We start from the raw sequence: 19,930 nt of genomic DNA on the forward strand, positions 1-19,930 counted from the left end.
CGAACATTTCTCACTGGTTGTTTAGTGGTCGTGTGATCGAGACACTCAGCAAGTAAACACACTTGTGAGCTCGTGAATCGCGCAGTGCGCACAAGTAGCGCTGTTTCGTTCCGCTTTTGGCGCGTTAATGTTTCCCCTGGCCTAAAATCTAGTACTGCCACCTTGTGTTGACATTGTGAAACTGCATGATTTGTAAATTATTCATGGTGGGCCACACATAATATATTTTAATAGACAAGCTGCGGACCGCTTTAAAATTCATCCCCGGGCCGCATTTCGCCCGCGGGCCATAGTTTGGACACCCATGGTATACAATATACATTTTTTTAATGTTCCTACATGGTCTGGATGCTGTGTTCTTCATTTTTTGATGTAGTGTTTAATGAATTCTCTGTAGTGTTTATATATTGACTGATGTGAGCATGATTTTGATTTTGTCAGTGGTTTTGTGAATGTAGTTTGAAGATTTGTTTTTGCGTTTAAAATTGTGAGAAAATGGGCGAAGGTTTCAAGAAATATGTCTTAGGAATTGTGAAAACTGTAATAATAATAAAAATAGTCTTTCTGTTCATAGTTACCATGAACACACATGTGTGCACACAAACGGTCTTACCATACTGCTGTTATTTTTAGTAATAGGATTGGTTTGTCTTAAAGCTGCAGTCACATTAAAGATCTGTTCAAACATGTGACAGAAACCCTTTAAAAAGCTGCTTTAAAAGCCAGCTTTTCTTTATTTGTGTGTAATGTGTGAGAGCGCTTGTAATTTCTGCTCTACTAGCTTCACAAAACTGAATTGCAAAAGTACTAAACAGGTTTTGCATATACTCTCCCTGTCTGCCATTGGTCAAATAGACCAACAGACAAACTCATGCTATTGGTTGAACCTGGGATGTTGTGGCAGAATGCTCAGATAAACAGAGCAAAGTTTTCATAACTCATTTGTAAGTTGCTTTGTTTAAAAGCATCTGCTAAATGAATAATATAAATGTGGATGTGCCACATAGTTTGTAAGTTGGTATAGGAGAAAGTATTTTGTAGTACGTCTTTAAAGGTATGACCTCAATGTGGATGAGAGAGCGTGTATACGATTAATCTTCTTTGTTTCCTTTAGGGTGAGAAGGCACCTGGGCGATCAGGAAGTCGATCCAGCAATTTATCTAAGGTAACACACACACACACCCACACCATCATTATTTAAAGCAATCCCACTGACAACAAAGTAAGTGCATATTATTTTGCATTTTTGTGACCTGCTATTTCAGGCCAGCAGTTCCACCCAGGGAGCCGTGCTGAACAGTGTCTCTCAAACATCAGTTACACCCTCCTCCCAGGACATATGCAGGTGAGTGTGATCGTAGGCCGTTGCTGTGGGATTCAGGGGTGACCATGTTTATGATTGGTGCTTTGCTCATCTACATGTTTGCACATCATTGTGATTTTATGAAATAAGTTCAGTCAGTGTAGTCCAAAAGTCTGAGACCACAAGTTTGCAATTAAAAACTTACACTGTATCTCTCTTTTTCTATTTAAACTGTAAAATAAGCAGACAGAAGATTTTGAACAATGAATAGAAATATTTAGCATTCAGCTCTGTTTCTTGGTCACTATTCAAATTCGTAATTTGTAAGCAAATGTTTTCTGTTGATAATATAGTTTGTAATAAAAGATTATAATTTAATTATATATTAATTAAATTAAAAATAGTATATAATATAATAATATAATTTATAAAACATTTTGTATTAAAATAAATTACTAATGCAAAATAGAATATTATAATTTATAAATCCGTTTGTAATTAATTAAATTATGAATGCAAAATAGAATAATATAATTTATAAAACATTTTCTATTAAATTATGAAGTGTGAATGCAAAATAGTATAATATAATTTATATAATTTAAATTAAAAATAGAATAATATAATTTATAAAACATGTTGTATTAAATTAAATTATTAATGCAAAATAGAATATTATAATTTATAAAACAGTTTGTAATTAATTAAATTACAAATGCAAAATAGAATAATATAATTTATTAAACATTTTGTATTAAATTATGAAGTCTGAATGCAAAAAATAATATAATTTATAAAACATTTTGTATTCAATTAAAAATGCAAAATAGAATAATATAATTTATAAAACATTTCATATGAAATTAAGAATGCAAAATAGAATAATATAATTTATTAATTATATTAATTAATTGATTATTAATAGTTTATTATTTTGTATTAAATTATGAATTTAAAGTAAATTAAAAATACAAAATAGAATGATATAGTTTATAAAAAATAATTTGTATTAAATTACATTAAGAATGCAAAATAGAAAAATATAGATTATGAAATTTTTGTTTTAAATTAAATTAAATAAAAATTTTCTTTAAATTAAAGTTTAACTTACAGTCTCAGACTTTGTAAATGCATAAAGAATTTACATTGTTTTTTGAATGCCACATTTTCTTTCTGGGGTTCTTATATTAATTATAATAATTATTGAAGAGAGATTGCAGGAGAAATTAGGTCAATGAGATGAAAAAAAAAAATCCACAGTTTAAAATAAATTCACTTTTTATTTGTCTATTATGTTTTTCACTCATCATTCATTTCATGCTCTGTTGTGTCTTCTTCATCCCTTTTGTTTTTCTATGTATGTGTGTGTTTGTGTGTGTGTGTGTGTTGTGCAGCTCTAGTGGTTACGCTAAACTTGAAGTAGATGGCTCAGATCAGACTACACCCGTCATGCCCATAAACCCCGCCTCCGATCCCGCCCCCACCACGAAGCGGCAAGTCAAGCGTCGTATTCGACGGCGACGGGAGAGCACCGGGACTGTTGGGTGTGCCAAGGAGTGCGTGGACCAGACGAAACATTCACGATCGCATAAGCAAGTGCACACACACTCTGACTCATCCTCAGAGGACGAGCAACGCTGGAGAGAAGCTCGCTCTTGGAGCCGCGAGAAAGCAAGGCGCAGACGAAGTGGCAGCCGACACACACAAGCGCATCCCCGTGAGGAACGGGACGGCATTGAGCTCATGTCTGTCAACTCCGACGAAGGACAGAAAGAGAACCAACCACCACTGTGCAAGGGTCCCAACACCAAGGCCCACAAAAAGTTGTTAAAAAGGGAGGAGCGGGGGGGTCAAAGTCAGGCAGTCAATCACAGGAAAGGGAGGGATCATGGTACTAGCAGGAGTGGAAGTGAGGAGGAGGAGCCTATTACAAAGACATATGAGGAGCGAGGTTCAGGAGACCCAGATATGTCTGTCCCATCCTCCTGTAAATGCACTAATCCCACCAATCAAAATGGCGCCATGCAACAAGCATGCACTGATGATGAACTAGAGGTGTGCAGGTGAGAAAGAGCAAGAGAGAGCTGCACACCCTCGAAACCAACTACTGCCTTGATCAATATTATCAAAGACCATCCATGATCATATATTACAGCAGGGGTTTTCAAACTGGGACCCCCAGGGGGCCGCAAGAGAGTGACAGGGGTTCCGTGGAAAAGTCTAGAGAAAAACTGTAAAAAAGAAATAAATTAAGCAGCTTTTCCTCCAAAACTACCCAGAACAATTTGTCCCAGGAACTTTTTTCCCCCAGACCTCTTGCTGTCTGCATTTCCATCGGGGTCTAAAGTACCGTGAAGAATAAGACCGGTGACATAGGACTGCGCGCAACTTTCCAGTTTTCGTCCTTCGCATATAAGCTTAAAGGGTTAGTTCACTCAAAAATGAAAATTATGTAATTAATTACTCACCCTCATGTCGTTCCACACCGGTAAGACCTTCGTTCATCTTCTGAACACAAATTAAGATATTTTTGATGAAATCCGATGGCTCAGAGAGGCCTCTATTGACTCTATGAACCACTGATTCAAAACAAAAGATTCGTAAAGCTTCGAAGCAGTGTTTTGAAATTGGCCATCACTAGATATTGTTGAAAAGTCATTATTTTATTTTTTTGGTGCACAAAAAGTATTCTCGTTGCTTTATATTATTAAGGTTGAACCACTGTAGTCACATGAACTGTTTTAAATATGTTTTTAGTACCTTTCTGGGCATCTGAAAGTGTTAATTATCTTGCTGGCAATGCAGGCCTCACTGAGCGATTCTATCAAAAATATCTTAATTTGTGTTCTGAAGATAAACGAAGGTCTTATGGGTGTAGAACGACATGAGGGGGAGTAATTAATGACATAATTTTTATTTTTGGGTGAACTAACCCTTTAATAAAGCCTGAACCTCGTTGTCGGTCCATCTGTCGTATTTTTTAAACCCCATTGTTGATTTGAATAGCAAACAACTCTTACTGCACACACCGCAACAGACTTTTAAAAATGATGGTTGAAATAAAATGCTGCGTAGAGTCAACCAATGAAAATGCTGTGTGAACTCAACCAATCAGCATGGTCAGCGCCCAAGTCCCACCCCCGAAAGTTCCTGAACTTTGAAAAAGTACTACCTCGTGAACAGGGACTTTCTGAGGGGGAAATTTTTCCCCGGAACTTCATTTAGACCCTGATCCCTGCGGTCGAAACACAAATGGGAAATGGGGATTTAGATGTAAATTACAGTAGTGATTAGAATATATATATATATATATATATAATGTAACTTAATAAAGACTTGTTTTAGATTAATTTTGTTACTTTTTCAGTGTATAAATTGGGTGTTTATAAAAGATGGATCCATTTTAAATTTTAGGATGGGGGTGCCTCACATGGGGATGATCATATTTGGACATCCAAGGCATCTAACAGATTGAAAACCCCTGTATTACAGTATAACAGTATAAATGTCCATTTTAAATTATATATTTATTATTTTTATCTTATTTATATTCATTACTTAGCACCTTGTTTTAATACTATTGTTATAATTTTTTAATCATTATTTATTATTGTTGTATATTTTTTTTTCTTGTCATTACTTGTTCTGTGTATAATACTTCGTTAATATTGTATGTAAACACAATCATGCCAGTAAAGTACTTTGAGATGGATGTAAAAGAGAGGTGGATCGAGCGAGAAGTTGATCTGTTTTTGCTTGTGCAGGATCTGTCACTGTGAAGGTGATGAGGAGTTTCCGCTCATCACCCCCTGCCACTGTACCGGAAGTTTGCGTTTTGTGCACCAGGCCTGCCTGCACCAGTGGATCAAAAGCTCCGATACACGCTGCTGTGAGCTGTGCAAATATGACTTCATCATGGAGACACACCTCAAACCTTTGCGCAAGGTAACACACAATTCTATGAACAGCTCAGATCCTGTTTTATTGAACACCAGTGGCAGTTGGTGTTTTTCAAGGGTGGGGAATATATATATATTGAATTTAATATCATATAAACAAATTACAATATACTTGAAACTTATTTAGCTTATTTTGATTAGCTGTGACTCTGCCTTTGAATTTCAATTATTGCCTTGGTTGTAAAGTCCCAACCTTTGAGAAATCGTCCAATTATCAAATAGAGAAGCCCAGCTTCAAGTTGTCTGACATATGCCTTTTCACAAATTTTGTAAATTTATAAAAATATGTATTAAACAAAAATACAGTATTATGTTAACATGAACCAAAGCTAAAGTTCAAATAAGCAAAAAAAAAAAAAAGAAAAAAAGAAAGAAAAATAAATTCTGGCAAAATTCAGCAAGATTTTCCATTGTCCCTCCCACATTAAAATACACTACCGTTTAAAAATTTGGGGTCAGTAATTTTTTTTTTTTTTTAAAGAAATTAATACTTTTATTCAGAAAAGGCGCATTAAATGGATCACAATTGACAGTAAAGACATTTATAATGCTACAAAAGATTTCAATTTCAAATAAATGCTGTTCTTTTGAACTTTATCCAAAAAAAAAAAAAAAATCCATAAAAATATTAAGCAGCACAACTGTTATCAACATTGATAATAAGAAATGTTTCTTGAACACCAAATAAGCATTTTAGAATGATTTCTGAAAGATCATGTGACACTGAAGACTGCAGCAACGGCTGCTAAAGAATTCAGTTTTGCATCACAGGAATAATATTTCAGTAGAAAACAGTTATTTTAAACTGTAATAATATTTCACAATATTACTGTTTTACTGTATTTTTGATCAAATAAATGCAGCCTTGGTGAACATAAGCATGCAATATAGTATACTGCGCAAAATTAAAATGTACAAGAAATCAGTCAAGTCTGATGTTATGCGTCACCATTTCTGGGTCTAAACGCTCTATCAGATGCCAAAAGAAAACAGTCAACGGTGCTAATATACACTCACGTTGTGATATAATACTATGAAAAATCATGATCCTATCCTTTATCTCCTTACTGAAATCCCAGATGGCCAGACAGTGATTCATCTTTTATAAATTGTTAAAATATTTGTGTCCTGGATGCCGTGAGCACGGAGACTGTAATGTACACCGTACATTTATAAATGCTTAGCTTAAATGTGTAATATGAATAAATAGTGCTCATGAAGGCTGTTGCAATAGTATTCTCAAGTGAAACAAGTAGAGGTTTGGACCCAGAACCAGTATTCGTTACGTCACAACTTAACAAGCAAATTGATTCTGTACATCATTAATTATTATTTTAGTGTAAATAAATTAATATGGTAATATAAGCATGTTATTATAGGGCAGGCTTAAAATGCAAACTCAGTTTAATGCCCTATGCAACAGTCCTCTGTCCCGCACCAATTGGTCTTTGGCTTGAAAAATGTTAAAGACCCCGGCTTCCAGTGGACATTTCAGAACTTCAAAATATCATGGTATTTTGAACAAATATAACAGAAACGCACATAAAATTTACACTCCCAAGCTTGATCATCACACCATACTGTGCTGTGCTTCCATAGTGACATGTGATAAGTGTATGGCAGTGCAATCTCTTTCACTGACTTGCATCATTTTTAAGCATATTTATGGATTTATGGAGCAATCATTTAAAAAAGAAAACTAGATCATTTTGCCCATAGCACAAATGATGAGTGAGTTACACACCAACGTTTAATGGTTAGGGGGTTGTTAAAAAAATTTCCTTAGTATGAGCAGTAGTAATAATGATGCTGGCTTGTGCAGATTTGTCTGAATGTGGAAATATTGTGATTGTCAGAGCACACACACATATCCTAGTGCTGCAACATTGTGGCTAAAAAAATTATTACAGGAAGGAAAGTATAATTATATTCATAGAAGTTATGAAGCCTTGTTCTCTGTCTCTTCTTTAGTGGGAGAAGCTACAGATGTCTACGAGCGAGCGACGGAAGATCTTCTGCTCTGTGACCTTTCACCTGGCGGCTGTGGTGTGTGTCATCTGGTCACTCTACGTTCTTATTGACCGCACGGCTGAAGAGATCCGCCAAGGCAAGAACAATGGTAAACAGTCACATGCACAACTTACACAATAGCTAATATTCTTATGCAGAGGTATAAATGTTTGCAAGAGGGCATGAGGTCCAGTGCAGTGTTATTCAGGTTCCAGTGTGATCCACTATTACCATGTAATTTAGTTTAGTACAGCTGGAATGTTGCATTGAACAATCAGCATCTAGTTTTATTAGTGATTTACTGGAAAGAGATGTGAGGATTTGGGGAGAAAAACGATTCTTAGTGCATTCAAGTGAATTATTTGTGGGATATACTGTCAATTACTTAAGGAGAGCAGTCCACAAATGCACAGTATATGTTGTCCTTTTTCATACCGCTACAGCGGAATACAAAAGACAAAAGAAAATAATCAGAAGGAAAAGAATGCAGCAACTGAACAGAGCTCTTGCCATAGATCTTCCTGGAGATCTACCTACCTGCAAAGTTTAGCTCCAACCCTGATAAAACACACCTGAATCAGCTAATTAGGATTTTCAGGAGCACTTGATAATTACAGACAGGTGTGTTGAGCAGGGCTGGAGCTGAACTCTACAGAAAGGTAGATCTCCAGGAAGAGGGTTGGACACCCCTGCCTAGACATGTGCCGATATTCGGTAATGCGATATATCACGATAATGAATATGCACGATATTGTTATCGTGGGCACTTCAAAATAACGTAAATAATAATTTATTACCAATTATTATAATTTGTAAAATGCATTTAAGAATACTTTCCCCATCAACCGTATAAAATTCACAACACCGCTGTATTCTGCGTCAAAGGGACACGCGCTCAAGATGTAAACAAGCCCAACGTGCATGAGAAGCACATGGTGGAACAAGTGAAGGAGACGCGCTGAATGAAAGTGCGCGTTCACTCTCTGACAGCAGAGGGCGCTGATGGAACAGCAGAATGCAGCGGTTACCCCGGAAACACCGCAAACAAAGCAACTGCGCTAGTGAAGTTTTTCAAATGCTTCAAACAGCCATTCATTTTTTTGTAATCTCAATGCAGAACGAAATACTTAAAGACTTAATAGGCTATTTATTTTCAAACTTAAACATTTTTATATTTTAATCTGGACTACATGCCCTAATGATTAGAAATGTTCTGATTATCTGTTATTGTTCAGTAAAACTTTGAGACATACGGCTTCATTAGTTAACATGTTAATTCATTATTACCAAAATGACAATGAAAAATACTTATAAAGCATTAATTATTCTTAGTTAATGTTAATTTCTTAGTTACTGTTTAATAACATTACTAAAATCAAAAGAACTTATTTAATGGACCTGAGATAAAACTAACAATGATCAGTTGTATTTCTTAACTAACATTAACAAAAAATAATACTTTCTGTAACAAATGTAGCTATTGCTCAATCTTAGTTAATGCATTAAATAATGAGACCTTATTGTAAAATGTTACCTGTTGTTCTTTATAGCCTAATTCTTTTGCGCTTTAATCTGTTTGAAAATGTTACTTTATATATTTTTTGTGTGTCGTATTATTGTATTTAAACGTTCAGAGTTCTTTTTATTACAAAAAGAGTTCTTAAACCTGTTATAGTATGACATTTTTTGCAACTTATTTCAATATCGTGATAATACCGTATACCGTGATAAAAGCTTCAGCAATTAATCGCAACATGAAAATTTGATACCATCACATGCCTACCCCTGCCATAGATATTCTTGTTATACCCTGTCACATTAAAATACGAAGCGTTACATTATTCTCCTGACGTCTAAAAATAAAACATGAAGGAAATTTTACAGCTCATTCAGTCAAACTGATTATCTGTAGTATTATCTGTACCTCAACTATGATTTGAAATGATTGGTTTCAGTCTTTTTGAGTGGAAGTTCCCCAAACCGGAATTGGCTCCCATAATCTAAAACGCAGTTTGCTAGGAAAAAGGTGGACAAGTCTCATAAACCTAAAAAACTAAACAGCTATTGAATGTGAAGAACCAGTAATATATAAACAAAAAATGATTTCATCTGGGCCAGTTTCTGTATAAAGGTCAAAACAACTGGGGCAACTAAGAGCCAAGGAATCATAAAACACTAAATGACTTAGTGTCCCTGTTAATGCAGTGATATAGTGCTGTAATGCTTGAATGTGTCAGTGGAAGCCCCAGTGTAGGAGTGTGGGATGTGATTCTACTTCAGAGTAGCTGGATGGTAATATAATGATATTGTGCTGTAATGCCACGCTATACTCTCATTGCACACACAGCGTTGGTGCGTTTGTCCCCTCTCAATGCCGTAGGGGTGCTGGAGTGGTCGTTCTGGACTAAGCTCATTGTGGTGGCGGTTGGCTTTACTGGAGGACTCATCTTCATGTACATTCAGTGCAAAGTCTACCTGCAGCTTTGGAGGAGGCTGAAGGCTTTCAACAGGATCATCTTTGTACAGAACTGCCCCGACACTGTCCGCAACGGAGAGAACAGGCCGCCTCAGGTCACCCAGAGCAACGGCACGCACGGGGCGGTGGAGGTTCCCGCACCTCAGACACAAACAAACACAGGAGGTGTGGAGGTGGCTCCTGTTTGATCATGGATGCTTGGTGCTCTGAACCCCCAGAAAAGTCTAGTAAAGGGCTCCTCTAGGTGTATTTGACCAAAGTGATGTGATTTACATAAAACAAAAGCACTTTTTATTTTCCCTGTAGGTTTATCTGATGGTGGATAACCTAGACTTTCATAGAGGTTTATAAAATTAAAACATTAATTGTGTGCAATTTATTATGTCAAAAATAAGGTGTAAAAAACATTACATATAACCATGTACCCAATCCATAATTAAATAGTGTAATAAGGGATTTCCCTACCAACTGAGGCATTCAAGCTTGAACAACATGTTTTTTTGCAAGTCCGCATGTCATTACAGATTTTTTTTTTTTTTTTACAATTGCTAGGACACATTTCTCAATACTTCTGTCACATTTTCATTCTTTCATAACAGTAGCAAAGGTTGTCACCCAACAAACACACTTTGTCACTCGTAAAACAGTAACCTAAAAAATGTTTTCTTTTGTAAGATTTCTTTACAATACAAGAATGACATTCTCAACTGTTTAGAATTCACTGCAGTATGTGTTAAATGGTCCACGTTTACAGTACTGCACAAAATTATACCTAAGTTGTCACCTTTTGTATAGATGGTAATTACATTGAAAGACTAAGGGGCCGTTCACAGAGAACAAGTTTTTCCATTCCAATGCGCTACTTTTATATTGTTTTTATATGTAAACACGCGCTAGAAGGACGTGTATGACCGTTGCGCTCATGTCTTGAGTCTTGCGTCTTTTGCAGCGTCTCGCGCATGACACGGCGTTCTAAAAACGCGGCGCTCAAGTTAAAGGCCCACTGAAGTGCCTTGGAACATGCAGCTTTATTCACTGTGTTGACGTAATTTCGAATGAAACAGGTAGACAGAGCGGGATATATCTAGAAGCTCCTCCCCTTTTTTCAAAATAGCCAATAGTGTTTTGCCTAGATCACAGCTTGGCCAGAGCCGTTTAGCTCGTAAAACCCAATTTTTCTAATAATCTTTAACCGTTTCTCCTTAATATTGCTTTAAAATATAGCATTGTTTGTAGAATTCAAATGTGTCCAAACGTTTTGTGGTCTGTGCCGACTCGCATGTATGATCTGCTCTGTGCTCTCGTGTTTCTGGACCGGAGCAGACAGTGCTCGCGCTACGGCGGTTCACGAGACACTAATGTGAAAACGGACTTCATTCTCGTCAATGGAAAGCATATTTACACTGTCTGAATCGTTCCCTATTCTCTATATAGTGCACTGTGCCATTCACCATAGAGAAACGAGTAAATGTGTGAATAAATGACCGATTTCAGCCGCAGCTTCAGCATCTGCTTATAGTGCAGGACTTCAGATTCTAGAGAGCATTTGATTGGACAGAAGATTTGATGAGAAGCTGAAGTCTGTGGTGATGTCATGAAAATCCGTGATCCATTTTATTGGAAGTGAGAGACTGTAAATTTTGAATCACCTAAATGTGAATTTTATCATTGTCTTGGAACACACCAGCTTATTCATAACCTTAAGGCTAACATATTCATACTAAAAGCTAAAAAAACTTACATTTTGATTTCAGGGGGACTTTAAAATCACTTCAACTTTTAAAAAACGCATCTCGAGATGTTGCGTTTTTTCCCCATTCCACTGCCCGCATCTCGTGTTTTTCAAAGCAAAAACACGTTCTGTGTGAACGAGCCCCAACTCAATTTCAGTATTGTATTAATGTAAAAATGTAGCATATTACTGTCTATTTGTTGTCTATTTAGTTTTGTATTATGTTAGGTTTTGAATTTAAGTTTAACAGTTCTGAAAAGAGTATTGGCCTGTAGGAAGGCCTACATACAGTTTTGGTGGCATTTGTGTCTGAGTGAGAAAAGAATTCATGTAATTTGAAAGATGTAGTCACTGAATGCATTTTGCACCAAAGCAATGATATATGATCCAACGTTTATCCTGCATAGACTGCTGTTGTGCTTTACTGTGTGAAGAGGAGACTTTTGAAAAAATGACCGATGTATTAAAAAATGTGTCCTAAGTTGATTCAAATGTTTAATCAATTGGCAGCCCTGTCCTATAGCCTACATATACTCTTACTGGTCAGATTCAATCAAAATAGAGAAGGAAATTCTTACATTCGTACCTTGTTCTGAAGTGGATTACCTGTTCTCCCCTGCGCCGTAGATTAGCGAGAACTCTGTGACCTCTGAATGTGACAGGGAACCAGAGGTGAACATGGCAGTTACAGCACGATAATTCAAGTCAAGGAACCTGTTTTAAGCCAATCCTCTATTTGGCTCTCACCTCAGCTGTCTTTCCTGTTGAACTCTTGGATCAGGGAGTCACCTTAGAGTTAAATTCATTAAAAGTCTTGAAAGAACCTAAATGAACCAAAGATATATATGTTACAAACTAGGGAACAGATAAATAGCTTGTATCCTTTTATCATGTTAACACATTTATTTGGTTTTCAGTGATCTGTGTATAGACCGGTTGTAAATTATTGACTGATTCTGTGACATGTATTGATTTTTCTAGATATATTTAGTTTGTTTACAGTTGGCAAGGAAGGCACCGTCCATTCATATCCTGGTTAACATAGTTTCCTTTTCATTTCTATGGGTGAAATGAAGATACGTTTTTGATTATAGAAAGCAAATTATTGTACTTTTTTTTTTTTTTTTAATCTTCTGGGGGGGAGGTAGAAAATTAAATGTATTTTACTGCAGTCACTTGAATAAAATAAGCTACCATAAGAATGCAGTGGATACAAGCAATTCAAACAAACATTCTTGGGTTACACATTAGTTATTGTTATAGTGTCATTTAATACATCTAAGTAAAATTAATTAACTATAGGGTTAGGCTTAAGAGTAAGGTTTGGTTTAGGGTTAGTTGCATGTAATTATTAATAATATACTGTTATTACTATAATAAGTACATGTAACAAGGACCCTAAAAAAATAAAGTGTTACTCATTCTTGCTTTATCGGACTTGCCAAAAAAGTAATTGTGTGCAATTTTTAAAATGTTTTTCAGTCTAAAACAGCTCAATCTATGAGAAATGAATGGTTACATATGGTAACTGGGATTTGTTTTCCTCCATGCATCATTTACTGATAGCCTAGTTAAGCATTACAGATTGGATCTATACTGTTTTTTTTGTTTTGTTTTTTTCCCAACTTTGCTCTTTTAAAAACTAATGCAGCTTTTGGGGAGGTATGCTTTGAAGGGTATGAAGGAGAATAATGTTAATTTATTTATAAGAAAGAGATTTGTTAATATGCAGGTTAGGAGGCGATCATGTTTTGCTGAGTGTTGTTCAGAAAGAATTCAACATTTTACATTTTTGTATTTTGTGATTTTCTGCAGTGATGATCTTGATATATTAAATAAATATACATACATTATATATATATATATATATATAAAAAATTAAACACCCCCAGGGGCATTTAGTGATCAACATCAGTGTTCACAACTCAAATGCACATTTATAAAGGAAACATGCAAAAATCAGTCAGTGCAATAAACCAGTGAATGTATCAAACTGTTTCAAAGTCTCTGTTTATTTATGTATTAATAGTACTGTGTTATTCGAGTAACTCCCTTCTTCAAAACAAGACATTTTTGCAAGAGACCCAGTACACTATGGCTACTAGTAAAAAGCACTAGCAGCACAAATGTCTTGCTCTTTCTGTCCTTAATACACAGCGTGTTGTCCATTCCTCTACAGTAATCTGTACTGTATTAAAGCTGCAGGATTTCACAGTATTATAGGTCAGTATCAGAATTCAGAGATTCATCTTCCTCATTTTCCTCCTCCATGTGTTTATCTTGTGAAACTGCAGAGGGTGTGCTATCAGAGCCTTTGGCTGAAACCTTTCTCCACTTAATGTTGGGAAGTTTCTTGAGGTCACCGTTCCACTCTCTGTTAAACAAATGTGGCTCAAAGTTAAACGAATTTGACAGGGTTACAGTCTGGGTTGAACTTTACATAGATAGCTTTGTGCCAGAAATTCTTGAAATCTGATGATTTGCTATAAAAGTGTTTAACAAAGAGAATGTTTTTATGTAATAATTACCTGAATATTTTCAGATGCTTAGAGTTGATAATGTCAGGGATTTCTGTAAAGTGAACAAAGAAAGACGATTTTTAACCCTCTAGAGCATGATGTTGCCAAAGGGTACACTAAAAAAAATACCTAAAAAAAAATGAAACAAATTTACATAGTAAAATACAGTTTTCCATTGAAACAGTAATATAACGTAAAAACAATGCATTCTGGGTAATATTATTTGTTATATTTGAGAATGTAACCTATAGGCTACTTTCTCGAAAACGACAAATATTACCCAGAATACACTGTTTTACAGTATATTACTTCTGTATATTACAATACTTTCTGGGTAATCTCGAGAAAAATTACCCAGTTTGAGTAGCCTATAGGCCTCTTTTCTTAAAAAGACAAATATTACCCAGAATGTTTCAATGGAAAACAGTATTTTTACCATGTAAATTTGTTTAGTTTTTTTTTTTTTTTAGTTATTTTTTAGAGTGCAATAAAGACATGTATTACTTTAGAAGCACAAATCAAAGTTCACAATTCTTATTTTTCTATAGAATATTGCAGAATTTATTATAATTTATCCATGTAGATCTTTTTTTTTTTTTTTTTAATTTGTGTGCCCTCGTAATCTTTAATCATAATAATTTAACTTTTATTTTATGCCGACTTTAAAAACGAAGGGTTGACTTTGAATAAACCAAAAGTCTTTTCCATGCATGGCTTGAGGAGGATGCATTTTTTTGCTCTGAAGTACTGACCTTAGACAAGCATTAGCATAATTATTGTCAAAGTTTTGTTATGAATTATTTTACACTAAATATTTTAAACTCTTGTTTTTGAGAAATATTGTCCAACTAATTCAAGAAACCAATTTATTCAAGCAGTTTTAACATTGCTCTCATAAAAGTCAAGGCAAGGAACCTACACAAAAGTTCATGAGAATGTAGGAAACTTACCAAAGCCACTGCCTTCATACAGAGCTCTCTCTCGCTCTACTGTTTGCTTGATGATAGCTTCTCTAGAGCCATGCTGACGACCCTGTCGTCCTTTAATACTGTTTGCTAACTCAATCTGCTCCAGCTCTCCATCAAACCGGTGAAGGTACCTGGGAAGTACGATATCTTATATGAACCAAGATTATTCTCAAAGTACCGCTAACATTTCTAAACCCAAGATAGTGCTGCTTATGCATTACTTTACAAGTTATAACAGAATGTTTGCTTGGGAGTTGTACCTCTCAATTATTTCACAAGCATCATGTTTGGTGTATTCTGACTTGTCAGCATCCAGCTGGCTTTGGAACCACAAAAGTTTTTCACCTGCAGAATATTAGTAAAGACATGTAATGCTCAAAGAGCTTTGGCTAACGTTCTGGCAGTTTTCTCTGAAAGTTATTATTAACAAACGTTCTTCCAGTAATGTTAATAGAACGTTCAAAGTTATCTGGTCTTTAATAACGTTCTCTAAACGTTAGCACAAATACGTTATTTATACATCACTAAAGGAACATTCAGAAATTATTCAGTGTCATTTAAAAAATAAATAAACAAACAAACGCAAACTTACCAATCAAATTTAAACGCCGTGCCTTCTCACCCTTTAACCTAGAATTGATTTTACAAATATTACATTTACAGGTGTAACATAAAAAGTAACCTTGGCAACACAAAACAATTTTTATTTCTCTTTAAAGGAAATACACTTACTTTTCTTTCCTCTCTTGTTTGATGGCAGCTCTTGCCATATATCCAGCTTTCCTGCTGTATGGGTGAATAACCTTTTTCTCCACCTGTCCCTTTCCTTTCGCGGCCTTCGGCTGAAATTAGATTGTTAAAGGCACAATTCAAAAGTAATTCTTTATTAAACAAATGTTTCAATTAAAAACTTACCATATCGGCTGATATATGAAAATCTATCTTTCACACGTGTGACGCATGGGGGAAAGGTTTAAGGGAAGGACCGCTGAAACGGTTCGACAGTATTTTTGTTCCGTGTATTACATACATTTGTCACGAGTTCCGCTGGTACATTTTTTGTACACTTTAACTTTTTAATCTGCTCATTTATTTCCTTCACCTTTCTCTTTATATTTTTTTTCATTTTTCTTTATTATTTTAATTTCATTTCGTCACTTCATTAATGTTTTTTTTTTCTAGTTAAAGACGTTATAATTCCATATTTTTTTAGAGAGAGAGAGAACAATATCACAATGTATTGAATAAATGTTCTCATATCCTCTGATCCTGAAATCATCCATTTAATTTAATAAAGTGAATATGTATTGCTAATAGTACTAATTTATGTGCAAATGATCAAAAAGGAAAAAAAGACACTATGGCACGTTAAGCACGTTTTGCACGTGCCGCCTGTAAATCCGTGTCCACTCAGTAGAGAGCGCCCGTGGGTTGTTGGCAGTCTGCTTGGTGTCGCAGCTGAGCTGGTGCATATGTCACATGACTCCAGCATGATGGGGAAACGGGAATCCCAGATTGTGTGTTTGTGAAAAATAGAGCGCGAGCATGCCGACGCTGCTGCAGAAGCTCTTCAGCAAAAGAGCCGTCGGTAACGGCAGCGCCCGGGACTGCTCGAGGGGAACGGAGCAGTGGTAAGACCATTAGCACACGCAGACACTACACCTATGGATATACAGTCACGAGCTCTTCACACCTGCGCGTCCCAGTCTGAGCGTTTTATTATATGACACTTGTCAGCTGACCTCTCTGCGGCAGACAGCTGTTTTTTTTTTGCAATAAAGAGTAGAGGTTTGTGCAAATATGTACGAGTTTATGATCACAATTTTATTGTGCCATCCCTTGCAGGCCGTAGTGTTACTTGATATAAATGTGTCAATGGTGTTGTGGAGTCACACACACGAGTTGTGCGTAGCGCGCGTCCAGTCAGCTGATCGCGAGTCCATGCGTTATGTAACTTTTCCGGTGCTTTTATACTTGCACAATACTTACAAGTTTTGACAGGTTTCTTTCCCCTGATTGCATTTATTTTGCATTTATGGGTTCTGCTGTGTGTGTTTTCTCTTTGTTGCTTTATTATGGTCAGAGTGAGTGGATGGAGAGGGGGTTTTATGGGTAGAAAGTAGAAATGTTTATTTGTATAATTTTTGATAAAAATTACTGTTTTATATTTATATTACATTCAATTCAATATGTTGTCAATTAAAGGGGTTTTATGGTTACAAAGTAGAAAGCAGGCAGGTAAATCTGTCATATTTCTGGGCTTCTGCTGTCAACTGAAATTAGAGGAAAACAACGTCTATATCAAAGGCCCATAGAAAGTTCTCAGAAAAATAAGTAGTCTAGCGACACCTGGGGATGATGAAAAATCTTAAAAATGTTACATTTACACATTTTAGTTAAAATGTTAAAATCACCATGAAATCAAAATAGGTTTTTATGGAATATTGCAGTATTTATTATAAATGACTATCCGTTCATATCATTATTTTTTTAAAAACTGCATGTGCCCTAACTGCCCTTGTGATCTTTAATGAAATTATTTTGAGGACAGTGATCAAGAAATCAAGTCCTGGCTTTTTTTTTTTTTTTTCTTTTTTTTTTCTTGTTCTTGTTCTAGAAGCCGTTTCAGTCAGATATATGTCACAATATGGAAGAAATGACTATTGCACTTTCCTATTCATGGCAACTTAAAGTCGCCATGAGATCCCTTGGGTCTTATAAGAAATTAGGTCCACTGGGTCAGTGAGACCAAAATATAGTACTTGCATGTGAATGAAAAGCTGTCAATTGCTTTTAGTAGAGCTAATTCCTCACTTTAAACTACAATTATAATTTGATAATGTTAAGCTTTAGCCTTCAGCCCAAAAAATTGGCATTATTTTATACGCTGGCAATTGGCTAACATACGTTTTTAAGCGGTAATTTAATGGACTCTTTCCAAATGCATTGTCACATGACAATTCTGCACAGTTTCTTAGCAAAAAGTGATCCTGTGTACTATGGAATGCCAAAGCTGCAGAAATAAGAAATAAATACATACATAAATAAATTAACAAAGAAATGTAAAAAAAAAAAAAACTAAATAAAAAAAACCTAAAATAAATACATATACAAAGAAAAAACAAAAATAATAAAACATGCTCACACCACCCTATTTTGGGTAAAAATATGAAAAATGATACTTCTTTCTAAAGAAATTTGAAGTAAACATATAATAATCCATATGTTTTTTTTTTTTTTTCTCCAGTGTAGTGTACTGAAATGTTCCTTTCTAATGGTTTATAGTTACAGACTGCCTGCATGTTAACAGGGCACCCTGTAAAATAAAATTATTTTAATTATTATATGATTATATTTATTTTTTTAAATATTGTATTTTTTTTTTTTTTTTAATAAAAATAGTGTTATTACAGTGTTAATAATTTTTATTTTGTAGTAATAATAATAATAATCATAATAATTATTAGTAGTCATATTGAGATATAAGCACAACATTTTGGGCCAAATTGTGCAACCCTACAAGCAGGTACAACAAACCTGTTGTTCTTTATATATATATTTTTTTTTGTTAATTTGTTTTAAAAATCATGTTTAAATAGCAAATCGCAATTTTAACCAGAAAAATCACAATCAGATTTATCCCCAAATCGTGCAGCCCTATGAAGTCCCAAATTAAGTATACAGTTTGTTAATAAGATATAAGCCAACTATGTACAGGAAAGCAGATGACCCCAGAATATGAAAGCACATTTCATTCATATTCTGGGCTCATCTGCTTGCCTGTAGTTTGCATAATATATTAAACCACGTTAAGTGTTTTAAAAATGATTAGGCCTAATCAAAGCAAGAATCATATTTTCATCTGTGTTGTTTTAGGTCACATAAAAGACAACTGCAGTTTTAATGGCTAGTGTGAGTAAAGAAATCTCTGATTTGTCATTGACAAGCAGCAGCCTCGAAAAGATGGCTGTGTACTGCGTTGCAGTATAGAGGACAGGAGAAAAGGTTGACAAATCAGAAAAAAGGGGCATGCATAGAGGTGTCCGCACACCTCTTGCAGTTTGTTTGGTCACACCACAAGGTGTCACTTTGGCCTCAAAGCTTTGCCCTTGCCGGTCTGAGCTGGATTTCTGTGTCTGAGGTAAAACACTCCCCCCTCATTAGCATATGGACAAAAAAATTATAAATAAATAAATGTGAAAATAAATAAATGTATAAATAAGTAAATTTGGAAATAAATAAATGTAGACATAAATACATAAATAAATAAATGTGGAAATAAACGTATAAATAAATGAAAAAAATAAATGTAGAAAAAAATACAATTATACATAAATAAGCAAATAAATGTATAAATACACTTTTTTTTTTTTTTTTTTTTTTACATTTATTTATTTACTGTATTTATTTATTTATTTATTTATTTATTTATTATTTCAGCAGGCATTGGCATTCCATAGGTACTCACTGATAATACATAAAACACTGATCCCAGTGTTAATTTGTAGGTCTACAACAACAGAAAAGAAGACTGAAGGAATCTCCCACTAATGTAATCACATTCCATTTACTTTCATAGCCACTGCTCAAGATTTGCCTATTTGTAGAATTGATTTAGGTAAGAATCACTGGATTAAAGGCACAATATGTAAAATTTTTGGATTAAAATATCCAAAAACCACTAGAACAGTGTTATATATTTTGTTGACTTGTGTACTTACATTATCCCAGATGTTTCCAAGAATGTTTAAATCAAGAGAAATAAGCAATTTTAACCAGGACATGGACCGTTTCCGTGCGTCACCTATCAGTGACGTCATACCTGTGTTACCCTCGATTTCCGGTTTTATTTTGTAGAAACCATTGAAACACCAAAGATGCTTTAATATGTTACATGTTTTATTAGACAAGTGAACAACTGTTTGGTTACACTTATAGACAGAAAACTAATTATTGTTCTATA

At 34.9% G+C, this 19,930-nt stretch overlaps 3 protein-coding genes across 4 annotated transcripts in view; 2 read left to right on the plus strand and 1 right to left on the minus strand.

Moving 5' to 3' along the window:
• The window catches only part of marchf1 (membrane-associated ring finger (C3HC4) 1), a 40,360-nt gene extending 26,886 nt beyond the window's left edge, over positions 1–13,474 (plus strand). The window contains exons 3-8 of one of the 2 annotated variants that reach the window (XM_051889542.1): positions 1,115–1,165; positions 1,266–1,345; positions 2,698–3,366; positions 5,068–5,248; positions 7,234–7,381; positions 9,620–13,474. In XM_051889542.1, coding sequence (XP_051745502.1) covers positions 1,115–1,165; positions 1,266–1,345; positions 2,698–3,366; positions 5,068–5,248; positions 7,234–7,381; positions 9,620–9,936 — 1,446 coding nt within the window. In that variant the 3' untranslated portion in view covers positions 9,937–13,474. The remainder of the gene's footprint in view (positions 1–1,114; positions 1,166–1,265; positions 1,346–2,697; positions 3,367–5,067; positions 5,249–7,233; positions 7,382–9,619) is intronic. The other variant, XM_051889549.1, reaches the window with a different exon arrangement.
• Positions 13,474–16,025, minus strand: tma16 (translation machinery associated 16 homolog). Its single transcript, XM_051889556.1, has 7 exons — positions 15,883–16,025; positions 15,700–15,809; positions 15,560–15,597; positions 15,228–15,312; positions 14,950–15,098; positions 14,009–14,051; positions 13,474–13,854 (listed from the first exon to the last, which is right to left on the minus strand). The coding sequence occupies exons 1-7, from the start codon at positions 15,883–15,885 to the stop codon at positions 13,698–13,700; spliced, it is 585 nt and encodes a 194-aa protein (XP_051745516.1). The 5' UTR covers positions 15,886–16,025; the 3' UTR covers positions 13,474–13,697.
• A 215-nt stretch (positions 16,026–16,240) lies between these two features.
• The window catches only part of fnip2 (folliculin interacting protein 2), a 28,380-nt gene continuing 24,690 nt past the window's right edge, over positions 16,241–19,930 (plus strand). Inside the window, exon 1 of the mRNA XM_051889511.1 lies at positions 16,241–16,598. Within this exon, the coding sequence (XP_051745471.1) occupies positions 16,513–16,598 (86 nt within the window). The 5' untranslated portion in view covers positions 16,241–16,512. The remainder of the gene's footprint in view (positions 16,599–19,930) is intronic.

Source organism: Ctenopharyngodon idella, chromosome 1 (genome assembly GCF_019924925.1).
Source record: "Ctenopharyngodon idella isolate HZGC_01 chromosome 1, HZGC01, whole genome shotgun sequence".
Lineage (NCBI taxonomy): Eukaryota > Metazoa > Chordata > Actinopteri > Cypriniformes > Xenocyprididae > Ctenopharyngodon > Ctenopharyngodon idella.